At 40.1% G+C, this 20,145-nt stretch overlaps 1 protein-coding gene across 2 annotated transcripts in view; it reads right to left on the bottom strand.

Moving 5' to 3' along the window:
• Positions 1 to 5,953: 5,953 nt before the first annotated feature.
• The window catches only part of NDUFA12 (NADH:ubiquinone oxidoreductase subunit A12), a 29,279-nt gene continuing 15,087 nt past the window's right edge, over positions 5,954 to 20,145 (bottom strand). Inside the window, exon 4 of one of the 2 annotated variants that reach the window (XM_042947382.1) lies at positions 5,954 to 6,217. In XM_042947382.1, the coding sequence (XP_042803316.1) occupies positions 6,037 to 6,217 (181 nt within the window). In that variant the 3' untranslated portion in view covers positions 5,954 to 6,036. The remainder of the gene's footprint in view (positions 6,218 to 20,145) is intronic. The other variant, XM_042947381.1, reaches the window with a different exon arrangement.

The following is a 20,145-nucleotide window of genomic DNA, read 5'->3' on the forward strand; positions in this document are numbered from 1 at the left end:
AAAAAAAATGAAGAATTCTATTCTCCAGTATTTCCAACTAATGTCATGTACTTGAGTTTCATTGGCATGTCTTGGGTCATGTATTCTTTCCTGAATCAATCACTGAAGCCAGTGGGATACATACAATATTTTGAGAATTGGAGAGTGGGTAAAAATCCACTGATTCATATAGACTAAAAGTAGGGGAAGGATGGTCCCCACGAGAAATCAGGATTCTATGACAGAAGACAAGAAAAGCAATGCTGGGCAAGCACAAACAACAGATGCCCAGACATATGCTTTCCAGGAACTGGATTCTCTGACACATCCTGGTGAGTAACCCAGAACTAATGCATTGTGCATGCAGGGGGCACCATTCACACCCTATGCACGTAGGTGAGACATGCACGGTGTCCCTTGCTCTGGCACAGGAGGGTTGGACATCAGCCCGGGAAACAACTTTCCTTTCTTTTTTTTTTTTTTTTTTTAATGTTTATTTATTTTTGAGAGGATGAGAGCATGAGCAGGGGAGGGGCAGAGAGAGAGGGAGACACGGAATCTGAAGCTGTCTCCAGCCTCTGAGCTGTCAGCGCAGAGCCGGATGTGGGGTTTGAACTCACAAGCTGCGAGATCCATGACCTGAGCCGAAGTCGGATGCCCAGCCAACTGAGCCACCCAGGTGCCCCGGGAAACAACTTTTCTAAGGCCTGTTCTATCCCAGCGGATTTGTTAAACAATCCACCACAGGTCCACTTCTGTCATTTCGTTATTTGCTTCAATCTTAGACATTGCCTTGCTGGAGCCAGAGCTGGCAAATGTGGCTTGATTACTGTGCACTTAGGATGCAACAGCATTTCATACTAGTGCACAGCAGGGTATGGATTCCATTGCATGTGAGGAGAATATTATAGATGGGGTTTCTCCCCATGTAGGAGTGAGATTTAAAGCTGTGAAGCAGGCCTAAAGATCTTTGCAGGCCGATCACACGAGTGACCACAAACCCTGAAAATAATTACCAGTCTTTCTGGAAATGCGGCACAACATCATGGCAATGAGTGTACTTTTTTCTTTCTCTTATAAAAATTGGTCGATGCGAGTTTTTTGGTTTCCTATTTGTAACTATTTGCATGCTCTGCTGTTATTCTCCACAAGGGTTTTTACCTCCTGAAATCACAGAATTAGCATGCTGTTCAAGGCTGCTGCTACTTAATTTCAGTTGTTATCTCTCCTGTAGCAAACTTATTAAATCTGATCAGTACTAGATTACTTTATTATGTCTATATGTATAGTGCCTTGACAGGTGTATTCAGTAAATGCTTAACACACAGAGTATTTACTGGAATTCTTTACTGGATTTACAGATTATTTACTGGGATAATTTTATTCATGCCTTTTCTCAAAAAGAAACAGTAAGTACTATGAAGAAGGTAAAGCAAGCAAATTTATATAACTGAAACTGTAAAATAATAGGATGTTTCACGGGAGCCCCTTTAGGTTAGGCAGACCCAGAACATCTTGTTGAGGCGATATTGGTAAACTGAGACATCAATGATAAAAAGGAGGAAGCAGTACAAAGATGTTACTGTTCCAGGCAGGAGGAAGAGCAAAGGCAAAGGCCCTGAGACCAGAGTGAACCTGGCTGTTTACAGAATAGAAAGGCTGATGTGGCATACAAAATGGGTGATAGAGGGAGAATGGAGAAAGAGGAGGTCTGAGAAAGAGACGAGGGCACCTCATGAACACAAGCGGGGACTCCAGCAGACACGGGTTCATTGCCTCTCGTCTTTTCTGTGAAGAGAGTTTCTTGGCCAGGGGCACTCTCCTGTGTATGATGAAACAGAAGGCTTTTCTTGTTGTTTTTTTGTCTTGAAAGTTTATTTGCTTTGAGAGAGAGAGAGAGAGTGCACACATGCGCACGTGTGGGGGAGGGGCGGAGAGAGAGGGCGAGAATCCCAAGACTCTGAGCTAAGCACAGAGCCTGACATAGGGCCTGAACTCACAAACTCTTGAGATCATGACCTGAACCGAAATCACGAGTTGGTTGCTTAACCAGCTGAGCCACCCAGGCGTCCCAAACAGAAGGCTTTCTAAGCCAAAGAATGTTGGTGCTGACCCAGATATACCAGACAAGGAAAGCAGATCCTCATTTAGAGTAAGTGCCTATTTCCTTGAAAACAAATCAAGCTCCCTCCAAAATGGACGCAGTCCAATGAAATGAACTTGCCGTGATGAGGCTGCTGGTCTTAGATGTGTGTTTTATGTTGGCTTTCCCCAGAAGCTGGCATAGAGGCAAGGGTTTGTGCTCAGGAGGTGATCCCTATAAACACTTAGCTGCTTTGCTCTAATCTTCCTGGACTGTGGGTCCAATTCTGAAGGTCCATTTGCAAAGCTTGTCCCAAAACCTTCACACCGATTTTCAGTGTTGTTTTTTTCAAGTCTTTGACCATATAATCAGTGATTGGTTATGTAACCGGACTCAGATCATGTTTCCTTCAAGTCAAAGTACATGATGCAAGGCATTGCTTGAAATCCTGCCTACTGAGTGAGATTTGCCTTCTGCTGTCCTTCAAGATAACTGCTCACAGGGGCTGTGGTATACCAGAGTACGCTTGCAGCTGGCAGTGAATATTGTTCCACAATACCTAAGCCAGGCTTGACTTTCTGGATTCTCAGTTAATTAGCCAACAACTCTCCACAAGAGCAAAGAGACAGATCGGTAGCAGCAGGTGTGGGAATAGGGTGGCACAGAGTGGGGACAGAGTGGGGAGAATTCTGCTCCTACAAACTAGAAGTGCCTTCCTGGCCTGCTCTGTTACCATATGAGGTGACACAGTGCTATGGTAACTTAATCAGTAGGTGGATTAGAGCATACATGGTGTCCCATGGTCTCTAACATACCAGAACAAATGGAAGCTGTTTCTCAAAGGGAAAAGAGTAATCTTCCAAAATGGGGTCATGGCCGAGCTCCGCAGTCCTGTGGGCTTCCACTGTGACTCCTGCAGTTTCTGACTTCAGTGAGCATCCCGATCATCCCAATACTTTGAGAGCTAAGCAGCAGAGCTGCTTGGACTGAAGCCACCGAGAGAGACTATTTTTGCACTGCCAGGTTCTCAGGTCACCCGGTAAATACATAAGTGCAAGACACCTGTGTGCTATATGCTGTCTCTAAAATCCAGGGCGCCACAAAGTACCATGCCTTTCTTAGTTGTAGCAATGTGTCCTTAACACTGGAGGGGCCATCTCAACATGTGCCAGGCTACTGAATCCCTGAGGATTTTACCAAGGAGTCAAGTCCCTACATTTCTGGAAGAATCAGATTCATCTTTTGGTATATGTGTGTCTCACCGAGGCTTTAGGGTTTCCGGTATTGTCTGTTCTGCATCACCACAGTAGACTAATGTAACATCTTATGGTTCGGTGAGGCATTATGTGTCCTTGTGTAGCAGATGGCTGGACTTGACATCCGTGGGACAGATTTATAAAGCTATTTCTGTCCCTGCCATGTAAAAGCAAACAGCTGCTGATGGATTCTACAAACCAAAATGGATAAAAATGCAGTGGTTAGACCCATAGTTACCTCTCCAATGCCAGAGGCTGTATTAAGCTGCTCCAATAAAGAGACCATTTCAGGAACAGCAGCTACAGTTTAGATCGCCTTAAGATTAGTTTTATCGTACAGCCCACTGTCATTCTCCAAGACGATCACTCTTACTTACCAGTCAAATGGAAGTACACTGTCCCTTTGGGGATATGACAGGAATGATCCGCATCTTTCTACCCTCTGATGGTTATACTGACGTTGCACCCCAAAGAGATTCTGCTTTTTCACTTATTCTGGCAGGGAAGGAACACACAATGGCTTCTCCTTGTCCTTCTGCCACTGGAGCACTTACTCCTCAGGGCAGAGACCTAATGCTGAGGTTCTGCAAAGCATGTCCAGCCCATCTACACTTAGGAACTGAGGAAATAAACCAAGGGATGGATGGGGTGAAGACAGAAGAGTTCATGTTCCGGTGAAATGAGGGTCCCATCTGCCTCCCATGGTCTCTATTCTGACCAGTGAGTGGGCTATAGTGTTCTCTCTTCCCCCTAAAGTTGGGGCTAACTTGGAGCAAGTATCTGCGGATCCCTGAACACTTTAGATATTTCTCCATTCCAAGTATACATCACCTTAAGAAGCAGCTGGGCAGAAGGTTCATAGCACACATATCTACTATTATGGCACGGCTCTTAAGTCTAGGGTTCTGGTCCTAAGAATTACCTCACGTCTAGGAGTTAAGGGAGAAACTGTGATCTTCTAGCTTGACTCAAGGCTCCTTACCTAGATCTGTCAAGTTGTTTACACACACACACACAAATCAGGTTAAGGTAGCTGCCAGGTGCTCTCCTACTGGGAAGTCCTAAGATTACTTAAACATAGCCAGAGATTGCTGCAGCTCAGGTCATTTCCCAATTATCACCTCTTTCTACCTTTCCCCTCCCCATAAGTACTACACCCATTTTTCTCCAACAGGTGAACCTCCAGCATATCTGATCCATAAAGAATAGCAGCCAGGACAGAATGTCTAATTGCTCACAAGTCTGATGTGTCCCTAATGGCATTAGAAAACAATGTTTTGGGCCCTGACGGAACAGTTAGTGAAGTGGCAGACGGACAGAGCGTAGAAATCCAATCTAGCACAGGCCAGCTTTTAGTGTTTGGTTCTGCTCTTCATTAATTGGCAAACTGCCCAACATAGCACAATGAATACAGTATCTCTTGAGGGCACCAAATATAATCTGATCCAGCTAAGTAAGGGATATTGAACAGTGAGGCTGTGAGCAACTTCTAGTGTCTTATGATTGAGAATGTTTGGTGTATTGATTTCTTTAGCTTAGTAATTCACAACCTTGGCTGCAAATGGATTCATCAGGTGGGGGAACACTGTGGGGAATGCTAAAAAATACTGGTGCCTGGATCCCAGCCTCAGAGATGATTTAGTAACTTGGATCTCTGTATTAAAAAAACAAAACCAGAACCAAAACCACCCCAGGTAACCCTAATGTGTAGCCAATGACATTCTAACTTCTTCCAGATGTCCCTATATCAACAGTCAGTCCATTCTATCCCTTCATTTTCATATAAGAACCTGAGGAGGTTAGCAAGGTCATGTAATTGCCCTGAGTTTTACTCAATGCCTGGAGTTGCGATTTGGGAATGGAGGTTCACTTTCTCCTGTAAGTTCTCCAGTGCTCTTGCAAGCAACCATGGTTTCAAATTCCTAGCATTTTTCTCCTCTCACTGTTAAATTGTTCCGTGGTGGCTGCTAACCAATATCCAAAGGCCTTCTCAGGGAGCTCATGGAAGCTGGTGACTAAAGGCAATAATCTGATAGGCTGTCTGATCACCGAAGCTGCTAGCTTTCCATCCAGAATACAGAAGGGTGTTGCACTGCCTTTCCTAGTACCCAGATATGACCAATTCCGAAGATTCCACATTTCCCTGAAGGTCTTTTGTCTACAGCCCATTCTCTGGAACCAACCTGGATATTAGCTAAAGTTCTTTTATGTGCAAACAACAAGAAAATCAATGATGCCAGTTAGCTTAAGGAAATCAGAATATACTGGAATGGATCCTGTGATAGTTCACAGGTCCAAATAAACAGTGAAAGAACCAAAACTCAGTAAATAGGAAATCCCTGATAACCTTCCCCTTAGAGAGCTACCATCAAAGCCATTCAGCTCTGATGACTCAGCCTGTGTCCCACCATGTTTCAGATTCCCACAATAAAGTCTTGTTGGACTCAGCTCAGCTTTAGGCCTTCCCCTGTCGGTCAACTATGTGAGGCAATGTCCTGAAGCACAGCCATGCCCGCGGCAGCAAGGGGGGAATACACCCCAACAGAGGTCTACTTCAATTACACATGTTTGTAAGCTTCTATTTTGCAGTTCATGAATGACAAAGGTAAGGGCAAAAAGGCATAAAAGACATTGCTTAATCAAACAATTTTAATCAGTAAAAGTGCAATTACACGAAGAGCCCCATATTATACATGTTTAAATTATTTTCCATCGTCTTTACTTGTAAGGTGTTGAAGGTGGGACCCACTCTTGAATCTTCTTTCTAGTGGTAGAATAAGGTACATATTGTTCTGGAGTGCCACTCACATTGAACTTATGGTTTGTCCAAATGAATTTACGAGCGGTAGGTGGTTTTGTTGTTGGAGGATCATCAGTCATAGAGTGAAGCCAACGATGCCTTAAAGAGGAAAAGAAAGACAGTTATGAAGAGGCAGGATGGTGTGGTGGCAGGTGAGCTAAGCGGGCAGCTCTGGGGCTATTCTGTGGCTTGAGCTCAAATCTCAGCTCCCTCACTTACTAGCTGCACTTCTATGCCTTAGCTTTTTCAACTGAGCATCCTGACTTCTGAAAGATGGCATAAGGATGAAATGAGATAATACACATAAAGCCCCTAGAAAAATTCTTGTGCACAGTAGGTACTCAAAAGATGTTAGCTATTGCTTTTCTTGTTACTATATTTCATCGTATCTACGACACTATCAATTTTCAAATATACACCATTTTATATGTTATCTCTAAGAAAAACATGCTGCCAATTAACTCATGATACTATTGATTATAATATGTACCCTAATTTTAGAGGTAAAAATGTATTTCAGAATTGATGAAATACAGCACTGCTATTAGATGCTAGAGGCTGATCTGGAGTTTTGGTATGCGCAGGCTGCTCTGGCTGATGAAGCTCTAGTTTAAAACTGAGAGTCTCTTGCTGAAGAAGAGATCTCTGCAAGCACCTTAAATTCAAGCTTCAGAAGAATACTACAGAACACACAATTTGCTATATTAAAAACATTAAATCACAGCCTAAAGTTCACAAGTATTTCAGTTTTTAAGTGTTTAACAATTTAAAGGAAGCTGGGTGCATGGAGTAGAAAGGAAAAAGACAGTGAAGCTGTCACTAAGGACAGAAAAAGGAGGGATCAAAGTCCAAGGGACAAATAGAAGAACTGAGCAGGAAGCAACACTGAGTTTATATGGGACAGGAAGCGGAAAGAGGATTCGTACCAGATTCCGCAAGGCTGGAAGCTCACAAGAAAGGATGATGTTATGGGAAAAGGGAATGAGGGGAGGGAACAGGCAGAGAAAGGCAGCTCCAAGAAAAAAAAAAAAAAGGGAGGGGGGATTTCCTAGCTATAGAGAAAAGGACAAGTAGAGGAGGTTTCAGTAAAATAAGACTACATTAATGAGAAAAGTTTATGACGCTACTTATGTTTAAGAATATCTGTTAGTAGTAATTGATAGATATAGCTAGGTATTGGCTAAAACCAAAAAGAGAGGAGATAAATTATTATTACTATTGCTATATTTGTGTCTGAAGACATTGTATCATGATCAGCTAACACAATAAAGAATGAAGACATCTGTACACACAGGGTTGGTGTCTCTCTCACATCCTCCAACAGAAACTGGGGATTAGGGAAAATGACGTGGACCAATAAACTGCGACTATGAACATGAGCCCCAACTGAGATGCTGGCAGGCAATGAGACAGGCTCTACTAGCCACTCAAAGGAGGGATTAGTTGTCAAAACTAAGGCTGATACTTATCAAGGGGCTTTATGTAAGCTTAAGGCACAACAGAAATATTTAACTTTTACCTTGCTGAGGCAGCTTAAGGAACTAATTTATGTGAACAAAATAACAGAAAAATTTTATTTAAATAATTGCTGTCAAGACTCTTGAAGGTTAAAATGATATTTAAGAAAACAGAGTCCAAACCTGATATATGTCTATCCAGTTACTTAAATGAGGGACTGAAGATCTCAGGGAGACATAGAAAATGCTCAAGAAAACTAAAAAATATTTTTACCACAATACATAAAATCTGAAAATGTTTATCCAGCAAGGCTACAGGCAAGAATCAAGGAATGAGTGAGCAACAATTTATTCTCATGATGGCAGTATAAAGAGCTATAAGAAACAAGAAAATGTTTATAATCTGCTAGATTGATATAACCTTTCTGTTGTTGTTGGTATGGTATTATTAAATAAAGGCTAAATAAATCATACCTTCTAGATTTCCACACCAGTTTTTGCAAAGCAGATTTTCAGCTGGGTCATTAAATTTTTTTTTAGTATTTGTTTGTTCATGCATTCATCTTTTAGAGAAAGAGAGAGAGCACACAAGTGAGGGAGAGGGGGAGAGACAGAGAGAATCCTAAGCAGACTCTGTGCTGTCAGCACAGAGCCAGACACGAGGCTCCAACTCCTGAAACGTGAGATCATGACCTGAGCCAAAATCAAGAGTCAGACACTCAACTGACTAAGCCACCCAGGCATTAAATAATGTTTTTTTTAAATGGATATGAAAGACTAAAGAAAAACATGATTGTTTTTTGAGGTAAAAGTGTTCATCATACTAAAACTAGTATTCTTTCCCACTTTAGTTTATGAAGCATATCCACACATACCATTCAGTTACTTACTTCATACTAATCTAAGTATCTCATATTTCAAAACTGAGTAAACAGAATTGAAATGACTTTCCCAAGGTCCCAAAGCACATATGCCACCAAGCTGAGGCTTGAACACAGCTTCTCAATGGTTGAAGAGAACCTTTTGGTCAAGAAACTTAAATTACAATCAAGAGATGAAATAGGGTTAGGATTATGATAGCATCTAAGTATCTGCCAAAATCCTGAGAGCTATCTAAATAACCCCAGGATGGGAATGATAAATCTAACATTTAAAAGACAAAAATAGTTCATCACAAGATAGCCAACTCAAACCTTGTTGGCTCAGTAACTGTTATTTCTAAATGCAAGCTGAATCAAAATCCCAACGGGGTTTGACAATTATATTTCTATGGATCAGCTGAAAGCCTACCCAAGAAAATTTTGAAAACCCCTAACAATCAGGAAGATGGGCATTATCAGACATTAAAGGTTGCAAACATTAGAATGGTATAAAAACTGGTAAAAAAGAACAATACTATGGAATAAAATTCTCCAAACAGACTGAAGTATATATAAGGTAAGGCTGGCATTTCAAATTATTGGGGCAACTAAATATTTTTCAACAAATTATGCTAGAATAATGAATTTTGTTGAAAAGAAATCAAGTTAGATTTCCCTAGGCATACATCAAAATAGATTCCAGACAGATCAATAATGCTCAGATACAACATGAGTGAATATTTATATTCATAAAATATTGATATCTATAGAATGTGAAGAACCATTTCTAAGATTAACATTAAAAGCAAAAAGGCATAAAGAAAAAGTGTTAATTCTACTACATAAAAACTGAAATGTCTATGTCAAACAAGATTAAAGGATAAAACAAATGGGGAAATATTTGTCATATACAGAAAAGTAGTTCACCTATCATTACAAATCAGAAAGAAAAAGTCAAATGTCCAAAGGAAAAATGGACGAAAGCCATTAAAGGATGAATCATAAAAGAAAAAAGTAAAAATGGCAAACACAAAAAGCTCAATCAAGGCAATGCAAAATAAAATCAGATATAGTTATATTTTTATTTGCTGAACTGGCAAAGATTTTAAAAAGTAATAATACCCAACACTGGTGAAATTATAGAGACTAACACTCACATACAACTGAATGTATATACACTAAGAATATAAATCGAGGGCAATTTGGCAAGAAGTACCGAACACTTTCAAAACATGTTCATTCATGGATGCAACAATTTTACCCACAGAAATGTGTCTTAAGGAAATGGAGACGTGTGGGTAAATGTTTAAGAACAAGGTCACTGACCACAGCTTTATTTATATTAGTGAAAAAAATGGAAAGAATAAAACCAAGAATGAAACGGAATACTTAAATAATTCATGACATAGGGGCGCCTGGGTGGCTCAGTCAGTTGAGCATCCAACTTCGGCTCAGGTCACGATCTCACAGTTCCTGAGTTCGAGCCCTGCATCGGGTTCTGTGCTGACAGCTCAGAGCCTGGAGCCTGCTTCGGATTCTGTATCCCCCTCTCTCTCAGCCCCACCCCTACTTGTGATCTGTCTCTCTCTCTCTCTCTCTTTCAAAAATGAATAAACATAAAAAAAAATTTTTTTAAAATAATTCATGACATATACATGACAGAAGACTAAAACATCATTAAAAATTGTATTACAGAGAATATTTTATGACTTTGAGAAAATGTTCACCATATGTTAAGTTTAAATGGCAGATTATTCACTTAATTTATTTAACAGTATTTACATAGCATTTATAAGTCATGGATACCATTCTAAATACTTTTTTTTTTTTAACGTTTTATTTATTTTTGAGACAGGGAGAGACAGAGCATGAACAGGGGAGGGTCAGAGAGAGGGAGACACAGAATCTGAAACAGGCTCCAGGTTCTGAGCTGTCAGCACAGAGCCTGATGCGGGGCCTGAACTCACGGACCATGAGGTCATGACCTGAGCCAAAGTCGGCCGCTCAACCGACTGAGCCACCCAGGCGCCCCTCTAAATACTTAACAAATATTAACTCCTTTAATCCTTATAACAACTCTATGAGATAGATATTATTATCCCAATTTCATAAATGAGGAAACTGGGGAATTATTAAAAACTTGCCCAAGGTAGTAGAGCTAGAATTTAAACCCAGGCTACCTCTTCAAAAGGCCTACTTAACATTAAAAACAAAAACAAAAGGATTTGTATGAATAGAAAAAGAGATCAGAAGAATATATATCAAAATGTTGAGGTGCCTGAGTGGCTCAGTCGGTTAAGCTCCAACTCTTGATTTCAACTCAGGTCATGATCTCATGGTTCATGAGCTTGAACCTTGTGTCAGGCTCTGTGCTGACAATGTGGAGCCTGCTTGGGATTCTCTCTTTCCCTCTCTCTCTCTGGCCCTCCCCCACTCATGCTCACTCACTCTGTCTCTCAAAATAAATACTTTAAAAAATATGTCAAAATGTTAACAGTGATTTGTCTGTGTGAATGGTTTGTCTGCGTGATAGGATAATAGGTTATTTTTGTTTCCTTTGTTACTTTCTGAATTTCCTATAATGAAAATGTACTACTTTATAAGAAGAAATTAAGCTATTAAAAAGAAAAATCCTTCTTCTAATTCAGACCAATTAGAGGCAGTTTTAAAATCTTCCCCAAGTCATTTGTCTTTTATTTTGAGACCATAAATAGGTTCTGTCCATTTCTAATCTAACTCCATTTCATACCACTTAAGCCACCATTTCTTTTGTTAAAAAAATCACTCAATCTAGGGGCACTTGGGTGGCTCGGTCGGTTAAACATCCAACTTCAGCTCAGGTCATGATCTCACGTTTCGTGGATTCAAGCTCCACATCCAGGTCTGTGATGACAGCTCAGAGCCTTGAGCCTGCTTCACATTCTGTGTCCCCTTCTCTCTCTCTGCTCCTTCCCACTCGCACTTTGTCTCTCTCTCCCCCTCAAAAATAATAAACATTAAAAAAAAATTTTTTTAATCACTCAATCTAAAGTATTCCCAGATGTTTCAGTGGCAGACAGACTTTCTCTCAGTCAACCTTAATGGAATTTTTTTCTAAACCAACTCCATCATGCAAAGTCATTCACTGAAATTACATGGAAAAAGTTCAAATAATGAACTTTTAATCTAGAAACCTCAAATTTTCTACATGAGACTATCTCTAGCATGTACTATATACACTGACAACCTTTGAACACAATAAAGATTTATTCTGGAAACTGAAATTAAGAGCAGTTCCTTCTGCCCCAAGACTAATAGGTAGTTTATTTCCTTATTTCCAGCTATGAAAATTGCCAACAACTCATCTTTGAAAAATGTTAGAATCACCAAATACCATAAAATACCTAGGAATAAATCAAACCAGGAAGGTGAAAAATCTATACACTGAAAACTACTGAAAGCTTATGAAAGAAATTGAATAAGACACAAAAAAATGGAAAAAAGATTCCATGCTCCTGGATAGGAAGAACAAATATTGTTAAAATGTTGATACTACCCAAAGCAATCTACATATTCAATGCAATCCCTATCAAAATAACACCAGCATTCTTCACAGAGCTAGAACAATCCTAAAATTTGTATGGAACCAGAAAAGACCCCAAATAGTCAAAGCAATCTTGAAAAACAAAACCAAAGCAGGAGGCATCACAATCTCGTAATTCAAGCTATACTACAAAGCTGTAATCATCAAGATGGTATAGAACTGGCACAAAAACAGACACTCAGATCACTGGAACAGAATAGAGAACTCAGAAATGGACCCACAAATGTATGGCCAACTAATCTTTGACAAAGCAGGAAAGAACATCCAATGGAAAAAGACAGTCTCTTCAGCAAGTGGTGCTGGGAAAACTGGACAGCAACATACAGGAAAATGAATCTGGACCACTTTCTTACACCATACACAAAAAGAAACTCAAAATGGATTAAAGACCTCAATGTAAGACAGGAAGCCATCAAAATCCTCGAGGAGAAAGCAGGCAAAAACCTCTTTGATCTTGGCCACAGCAACTTCTTACTCAACACGTCTCCGGAGGCAAGGGAAACAAAAGCAAAAATGAACTACTGGGACCTCATCAAAATAAAAAGCTTCTGCACAGTGAAGGAAACAATCAGCAAAACTAAAAGGCAACCGACGGAATGGGAGAAGATAGTTGCAAATGACATATCAGATAAAGGCTTAGTATCTAAAATCTATAAAGAACTTATCCAACTCAACACCCAAAAAACAAATAACCCAGTGAAGAAATGGGCAAAAGACATGAATAGACACTTCTCCAAAGACATCCAGATGGCCAACCGACACATGAAAAAATGCTCCACGTCACTCATCACCAGGGAAATACAAATCAAAACCACAATGAGATACCGCCTCACACCTGTCAGAAGGGCTAACATTAACAACTCAGGCAATGTCAGATGTTGGCAAGGATGCGGAGAAAGATCTCTTTTGCATTGTTGGTGGGAATGCAAACTGGTGCAGCCACTCTGGAAAACAGTACAGAGGTTCTCAAACAATTAAAAATAGAACTACCCTATGACCCAGCAATTGCACTACTAGGTATTTATCCAAGGGACACAGGTATGCTGTTTCGAAGGGACACATGCACCCCAATGTTTATAGCAGCACTGCAAACAATAGCCAAAGTATGGGAAGAGCCATCGATGGATGAATGGATAAAGAAGATGTGGTATATACACACACACACACACACACACACACACACACACACACACACACAATGGAGTATTATTCGGCAATCAAAAAGAATGAAATCTTGCCATTTGCAACTATGTGCATGGAACTAGAGGGTATTACGCTAAGCAAAATTAGAGAAAGACAAATATCATATGACTTCACTCATATGAGGACTTTAAGATACAAAACAGATGAACATAAGGGAAGGGAGGCAAAAATAATATAAAAACAGTGAGGGGTACAAAACATAAGACAGTCTTAAATACTGAGAACAAACAGAGGGTTCTTGGAGAGGTTGTGGGAGGGGGATGGGCTAAATGGGTAAGTGGCATTAAGGAATCTATTCCTGAAATCATTGTTGCACTATATGATAACTTGGATGTAAATTAAAAAAATAAATTAAATTAAAAAAAAAGTGAGAACTGACCTTAAATGAAGCACTGAATAGTAAGTGAAATGTATTCAACAAAAGCTGAACTTTAAAAATCAAAATCTTGTCTTCTGCGTATAATTAATACACTTTAACAGAGAAATGTTATAGAGTAACATTCTGTAACACAGGAAAATCTACCTAAGCAGGCAGTCTGCAGTTCTTAGAGCACAGTGGCTTAATATTCTGATTTTCTGGAGCAGAAAATAAAACACTAGGAAGGATCTGTTTTGAAAAGAATCTCGCAGCACAGTGTACTGAATAACACTCATTTCGGTTCAGGTCAAGTAGTATTTTACACAACACCCCTGACCCGAAAGAGGCTGGATTAAGCAGATGCACCCAAAGGAAGACATCCTCTGCTGCTGATAGCTGGCAACTTATTCAGGGGAATATTTTTAAAAGACTATAACAAAACAAATGATTCAGTGGGAAAAGGTATTAGAAAGGACAGGTTGGGGCACCTGGGTGGCTCAGTTGGTTAAGTGTCTGTCTCTTGATTTTTGGCTCAGATCATGATCTCATGGTTTGTGAGTTCGAGCCCTGCATCAGGCTCCACACTTACAGTGCAACAGCCTGCTTGGGATTCTCTCTCCCTTTATCTCTGCCTCTCCCCTAATCACCTGCAGGCTCATGCAAAGACAGGTTAAAGTCAGAATAGAATTCATATGTAAATCTACCTTCAAATTCAAATACAAGTTGTAAAAGAAGTGACAGACATAGCATTTCTGGATCAACTAGAAGAAGCAAAGACAATTACTGTATTCAAATTACAAAATTAGGGGCGTCTGGGTGGCTCAGCTGGTTAAGTGTCCAACCCTTGATCGCAGCTCAGGTCTTGATAACAGGGTCATGAGTTCAAGCCCTGCATTGGGCTCTGCGCTGGGTGTGAAGTGTACTTTAAGAAAAAACAAAACAAAAAACAAAGGTTGTTTCAAGTAAGACAGTATATCTACATTCATTCGACAATTTTTTTTTTAATTTTTGAAATGTTTTTATTTATTTTTGGGAGACAGAGAGAGACAAAGACAGAGTGCCGGCAGGGGAGGAGCAGAGAAAGAGGGAGACACAGAATTTCAACCAGGCTCCAGCATCTGAGATGTCAGCACAGAGCCTGACGCGGGGCTTGAACCCACAAACTGTGAGATCATGACCTGAGCCAAAGTCGAACACTTAACCGAATGAGCCAGCCAGGCACCCCTCATCCAACAAATATTTATTGAGCATCCACTATGTGTTAAACACCATTTTAGGCATTAGCGACACAGCAGTGAACAAAGTTGCTATGATCAAGAAGCATGGTAGTTGGGGAAACAATAAATTAAATACTCTATAACAAAACACCAGGCAGAGATAAGTGCTACCAAGGAAAACACTAGAGCAGGGGAAGAGGACACAGTGTGAAAGGAAAGGGCTCTTCTGGATAGGGTAGACTGAGGAGCCACCAGAGGACGCACTTGTATAAGGTAAAGGTGTGACCCATGTTGCATCTGGGAAAACAGCTGGTACAGAGCGACTGAGGTGGGCATGCTCACCATTCAAGGGAAAGTGAGGACAGAGTGGTTACATCAAGAGTTGGCGGGGCAGTGAACAGGACAGTGTATGCAGAGCCTGGCAGGGCCAACAGCACACAAGGCCTTGTAAGGAGTTGGGGTTTTCACTGTCATCATGACGGGAAACTGATGTAGAGTTCTGAGCAGAGATTTGTAAAATAACCACTCCAATCACTGAGTATGTGGAGAATACTAGTGCGCTGCAAGAATGTAATCAGACCAGTTGGAAGGTTGTGGTAGAAGTTTCCAGCAAGAGTTAACTGTGGTTTGGACCAGGGTAATAATGACAGAAGTAGTGATCAGATGTGGGACATATTCAGAAAGTAATCACATGGAACCTGCTGACTGACTGGATATTAGAGAAAAAAGACCTGTGAGGACGACCCTTAAGTTTCTAGCGTGATTAAACATGAGTCATTTAAGGGCTTAAGAACATTTTGCTTGATAGGTCTGTTCATCTATCTACTTTGGGCATTTGAAGATATTGAAAAAATATATATCCTACATTTATAATTGTGACCTAAAATGTTGAAAGGAATGTAATTAACTAAACTGGAAAAAGGAGATAATTGTTTAGGAGATTTTAATCCTTTCCATTTGAGTTTATCAAACAAGAGAAAATAATTGTTCTTTATTTTTATGCAAAAATGTTCAACTTACTAATCTTGTTATCCTATTTATAAATTGGACCTCAAGGCTGAAGAACAAGTAGGTTTTAAAAATTGCAGCTGTAGGGGCGCCTGGGTGGCTCAGCCGGTTAAGCGTCTGACTTCGGCTCAGGTCATGATCTCTCGGTCTGTGAGTTCGAGCCCCGTGTCGGGCTCTGGGCTGACAGCTCAGAGCCTGGAGCCCATTTCAGATTCTGTGTCTCCCTCTCTCTGACCCTCCCCCATTCATGCTCTGTCTCTCTCTCTCTCAAAAATAAACATTAAAAAAAAATTAAAAAAAAAAAATTGCAGCTGTAACTCTTAATTACAGAGAACAATCGGATGGTTACCAGAGGGGAGTTGGTCGGGGGATGTGTTGAACAGGTGATGAGGATTAAGGAGTGCATTTGTGATGAGCACAGGCTGGTGTAGGGAGGAGCTGAATCACTATACTGTACCCCTGAAACTAACAGTTCACCGTATGCTAACTATACTGGAACTAAAATAAAAAATGGTAATAGATTGCTGCTGTAATAAACAGTATATTCATTTTAAATCCAAATTTCCATTAATCTTTATACATCAAAAGCCCCTTAGATGCTAAAAATCTCAAACTGACAAGCAGAATATTTAGTGAAATGGGGAAAATGTTTGTGATTTATTAAGTGAGAAAAGGAGGCCAGCAAACAAAATACTGTTACACACACATATCTATATATAGTTATTTATAATCACAAACCTTCTTCTAAAGAGGGTATGATCAACAAATCGTAATCTGTTCTCCACACTGTGATCCATTTGAAATATTCCTTCTCTTTAAATGCAGATCCTCAGGGGTGCCTGGGTGGCTCAGTGAGTTAAACGTCTGACTTCAGCTCAGGTCATGATCTCATGGCTCATGGGTTCGAGCCCCATGTTGAGCTCTGTGCTGACAGCTCAGAGCCTGGAGCCTGCTTTGGATTCTGTGTCTCCCTCTCTCTCTGCCCCTCCCCCGTTCATGCTCTGTATCTCTCTCTGTCAAAAATAAATAAACATTAAAAAAAAAAAAAGAAAATGAAAAAAAAGAAATGTTAACAGTGTTTATTTCTAGGCCAAGGAGTTTATTTTTATTTCCACTTCATGTATCTCTGGGTTTTCCAAATTTGCTATAACAATTACACATTTTTATAATTAGAAAAAAATTAACAGTAATTGTACTGATTGTTTTAATAACCTGGAAATTTGCTTATAATATTAAGAGAAAAAAAACTGAGTATGATTATGGACACAACAATGACATAAAAAATTATTTAAAAGGACTAAAGGAAATATGCCAAATGTCGACAGTTGTCTCTCAGGGGTTATGTAGATTATCCCTGGCCCCTGCCAGATTCTTTAAACTTTTCTGGTCTCTCACATTCTTAAGAACAGATTCCATTTAGACTCAATGAACTTCATACTGCCAAACCAAATGGATGCTTCTTTGTCCTTACTTACCTCAAGCAATCTCTCAGCATCAATCAATTCAGCTAGCCTTCTCATCTTTGTTGAAACACTATTCTCTCTTGCCTTCCCTCTTACCTTGCTAGGTACTTCTCATTTTTCTTTGCCAGCTCAACCTCTGTCCTAAACTCCAGATTTATATACCAGCTGGTCACCTGACACATCTATTCTCTTGGATTTCTGATAGGTATCTCAAATTTACTATATCCAAAGAGAATCTGACCGTAATCCTCCACTCCCCATCCTACTCTTCTCCCAGTCTTCCCATCCCAGTGAATGGTGACACCATCCAACCTCTCAAACCTAAACCTATGAAGCAACTTTGATTCCTATCATGCTCAGTCTCCCTAACTTGCACCCTATTTTTCTACAAAGGCATCTAGAACATCATATGCTAACTGAAAAAAAGCTGACCACAAGGAAAAGGGATCCTCACAAGAGTAAAAACATGTGTTAATTACGCTATGGCTATGGAAAAATCTTCAAGGCAAAAATAATTTTCTGTTAAAAATAGGAAATTTTCAACATATACTATTATTTGGAAAATAGTGTATTTATTTTATTACTTCAGTAATTTAACCATTAATCTTAATAAGAAAAATCAATATACAAGGAGAGACTGGCTGTACTACATTGAGGGAGAAAAGATGTTACTTAGAAATGAACAGAAGGTGCCACCAAGTGGAGAAAAAAGTATATACATAGTAGAGATACATACCTAGATTTCTAGGTAAGCCATATTTGTTTAACTTGATTTAAAGGATTTCAGGGTTCCAACACTTCAAAAAACTCTTGATAGAAGTAGAAACAGTAATTTTATACTATTATGCATAAAAGAGCCCAAATTTTCCACCATTTTACTCTCAACATTTTCCTTTGTCAAATTTTATATAGATACTAACTACTTACTTGGTTTATCTGTCACTAATTCTTTTGTTTTTAATTTTTTTTAACGTTTATTTATTATTGAGAGACAGAGAGACACAGAGCATGAGCAGGGGAGGGGTACAGAGAGGGGGAGACACAGAATCTAAAATAGGCTCCAGGTTCTGAGCTGTCAGCACAGAGCCCGATGTGGGGCTCAAACTCACAAATTGTGAGATCATGACCTGAGCAGAAGTCAGTCACCCAACCAACTGAGCCACCCAGACACCCCAATCTGTCACTAATTCTAGGCAAAAGCTAACAAGCATAAAAATGAAAATAAAGGGGGCACCTGGTGCTCAGTCAGTTGAGTGTTCCACACTTGATTTCAGCTCAGGTCACGATCCCAGGGTCATGGGATCAAGCCCCATGGCTCCGTGCTGAGTGTGGAAGCTGCTTAAGATTTTCTCTGTCTCAAAATAGGAAGGAAGGAAGGAAATGAAGGAAGGATGGAAGGGAGGAAGGAAGAAGGAAGGAAATAAAGACTTTGGTGCATTACTGTGGCTATAGAGATAAAATTAAGGATAATCAAAATGGTGTAAGAGTATAATGGCATAAAAGACTATTTGTGATCTACTGAAATACTTTGAGTATTCTGTTCAGTCAGGTTAAGCTCATATAAACTCCTGAAAAAGAAATTAAAATCTCACTGCTGATTCTATAAGAGAATAGAACTTACATAAGAAAATAAACGTATTATAAGGGGCACCTGGGTGGCTCAATCGGTTGAGCATCCAACTTCAGCTCAGGTCATGATGTCACGGTTTGTGGGTTCAAGCCCTGCATTGGGCTCTGTGCTGACAGCTCAGAGCCGGGAGCCTGCTTCAAATTCTGTGTCTCCCTCTCTCTCTGCCCCTCCCCTGCTCATGCTCTTCTGTCTCTCTCTCTCTCAAAAATGAATAAACATTAAAAAAGATTTTTTTAAGAAAATAAAAGTACTGTAACAAAGAAAAATAACACTCAGTTATAGTACAGTCTACCAGCTAGCATTCATTAAATGACTATAAACTCCAAGATAGCAAGGACCATCTATTTTGTTTACCACTGTGAATGTGTAAATCTATCAGTGCATGATACATACTGGGATGCTTAACATTTGTTGAATAAGTGATTTGTAAGCTGAGTACTGTGCTAGGTTCTAGGCATTCAGTTTTTTATTTTCAAGGTACATGGAGCTCCACTGCCCATCCCAGACATTCACATCAGCACATACACCTTTTGTTTATCTACTGGTAGACCCAACAGCCTCACTAGCTGCTGACAGTCAAAGAAATGAAAGCCTTGCGATGAGATAAAATGAACTCTTTTTCCCACAAGATTTCTAATGTTCCCACTAGATTAGGGAACAGTATGTGAACCACAGAAGTTTATTGAAGAAATTCCCTGTTTCTAGGATAAACACTTGACACTTCAGAAGGGAATCCTTCTCTAGTTGAGATTATGCAGCTACCCTACAGATTCATATACTATCACAGGCCATCTCCAGCACCAGACGTCTCAGAAAGAGGACAGAACTACAGCTCACCCCATAGGCAACATCAGGTGTTCCTCTCATTGGGAGACTTTGCGATAGTTCGTGCAGGTGACAGCTGCTCACCCTGCTGTTCAGGACCCATTTTCTTGGACTCCCTAGGCTCAAGTGAGAGGAGAGCCACATCAGGTGCAGGAGCTGCCCTGACTTAAAGGCTTCATGCTCTACAAAAACTAACACCTCTAATAACAACAACTCCACAGGCGCAGCTTCAGGATTCCCATTCTCACAAGGGACATCCCAGATCTAAGAGCAGCAATACACAAGGAAGCTCAAACAGCTAACTCACCAGGCATTTATAATTGCTCTCATCCAGATGCAATGTACCAATCAAGGATCAATTTTGTCTAGCAGTATATAGTAGTCCCCCTCCTTGTTTGCAGGGGTGAAGTTCTAAGATCCCCA

Source organism: Panthera leo, chromosome B4 (genome assembly GCF_018350215.1).
Source record: "Panthera leo isolate Ple1 chromosome B4, P.leo_Ple1_pat1.1, whole genome shotgun sequence".
NCBI classification, from domain to species: domain Eukaryota; kingdom Metazoa; phylum Chordata; class Mammalia; order Carnivora; family Felidae; genus Panthera; species Panthera leo.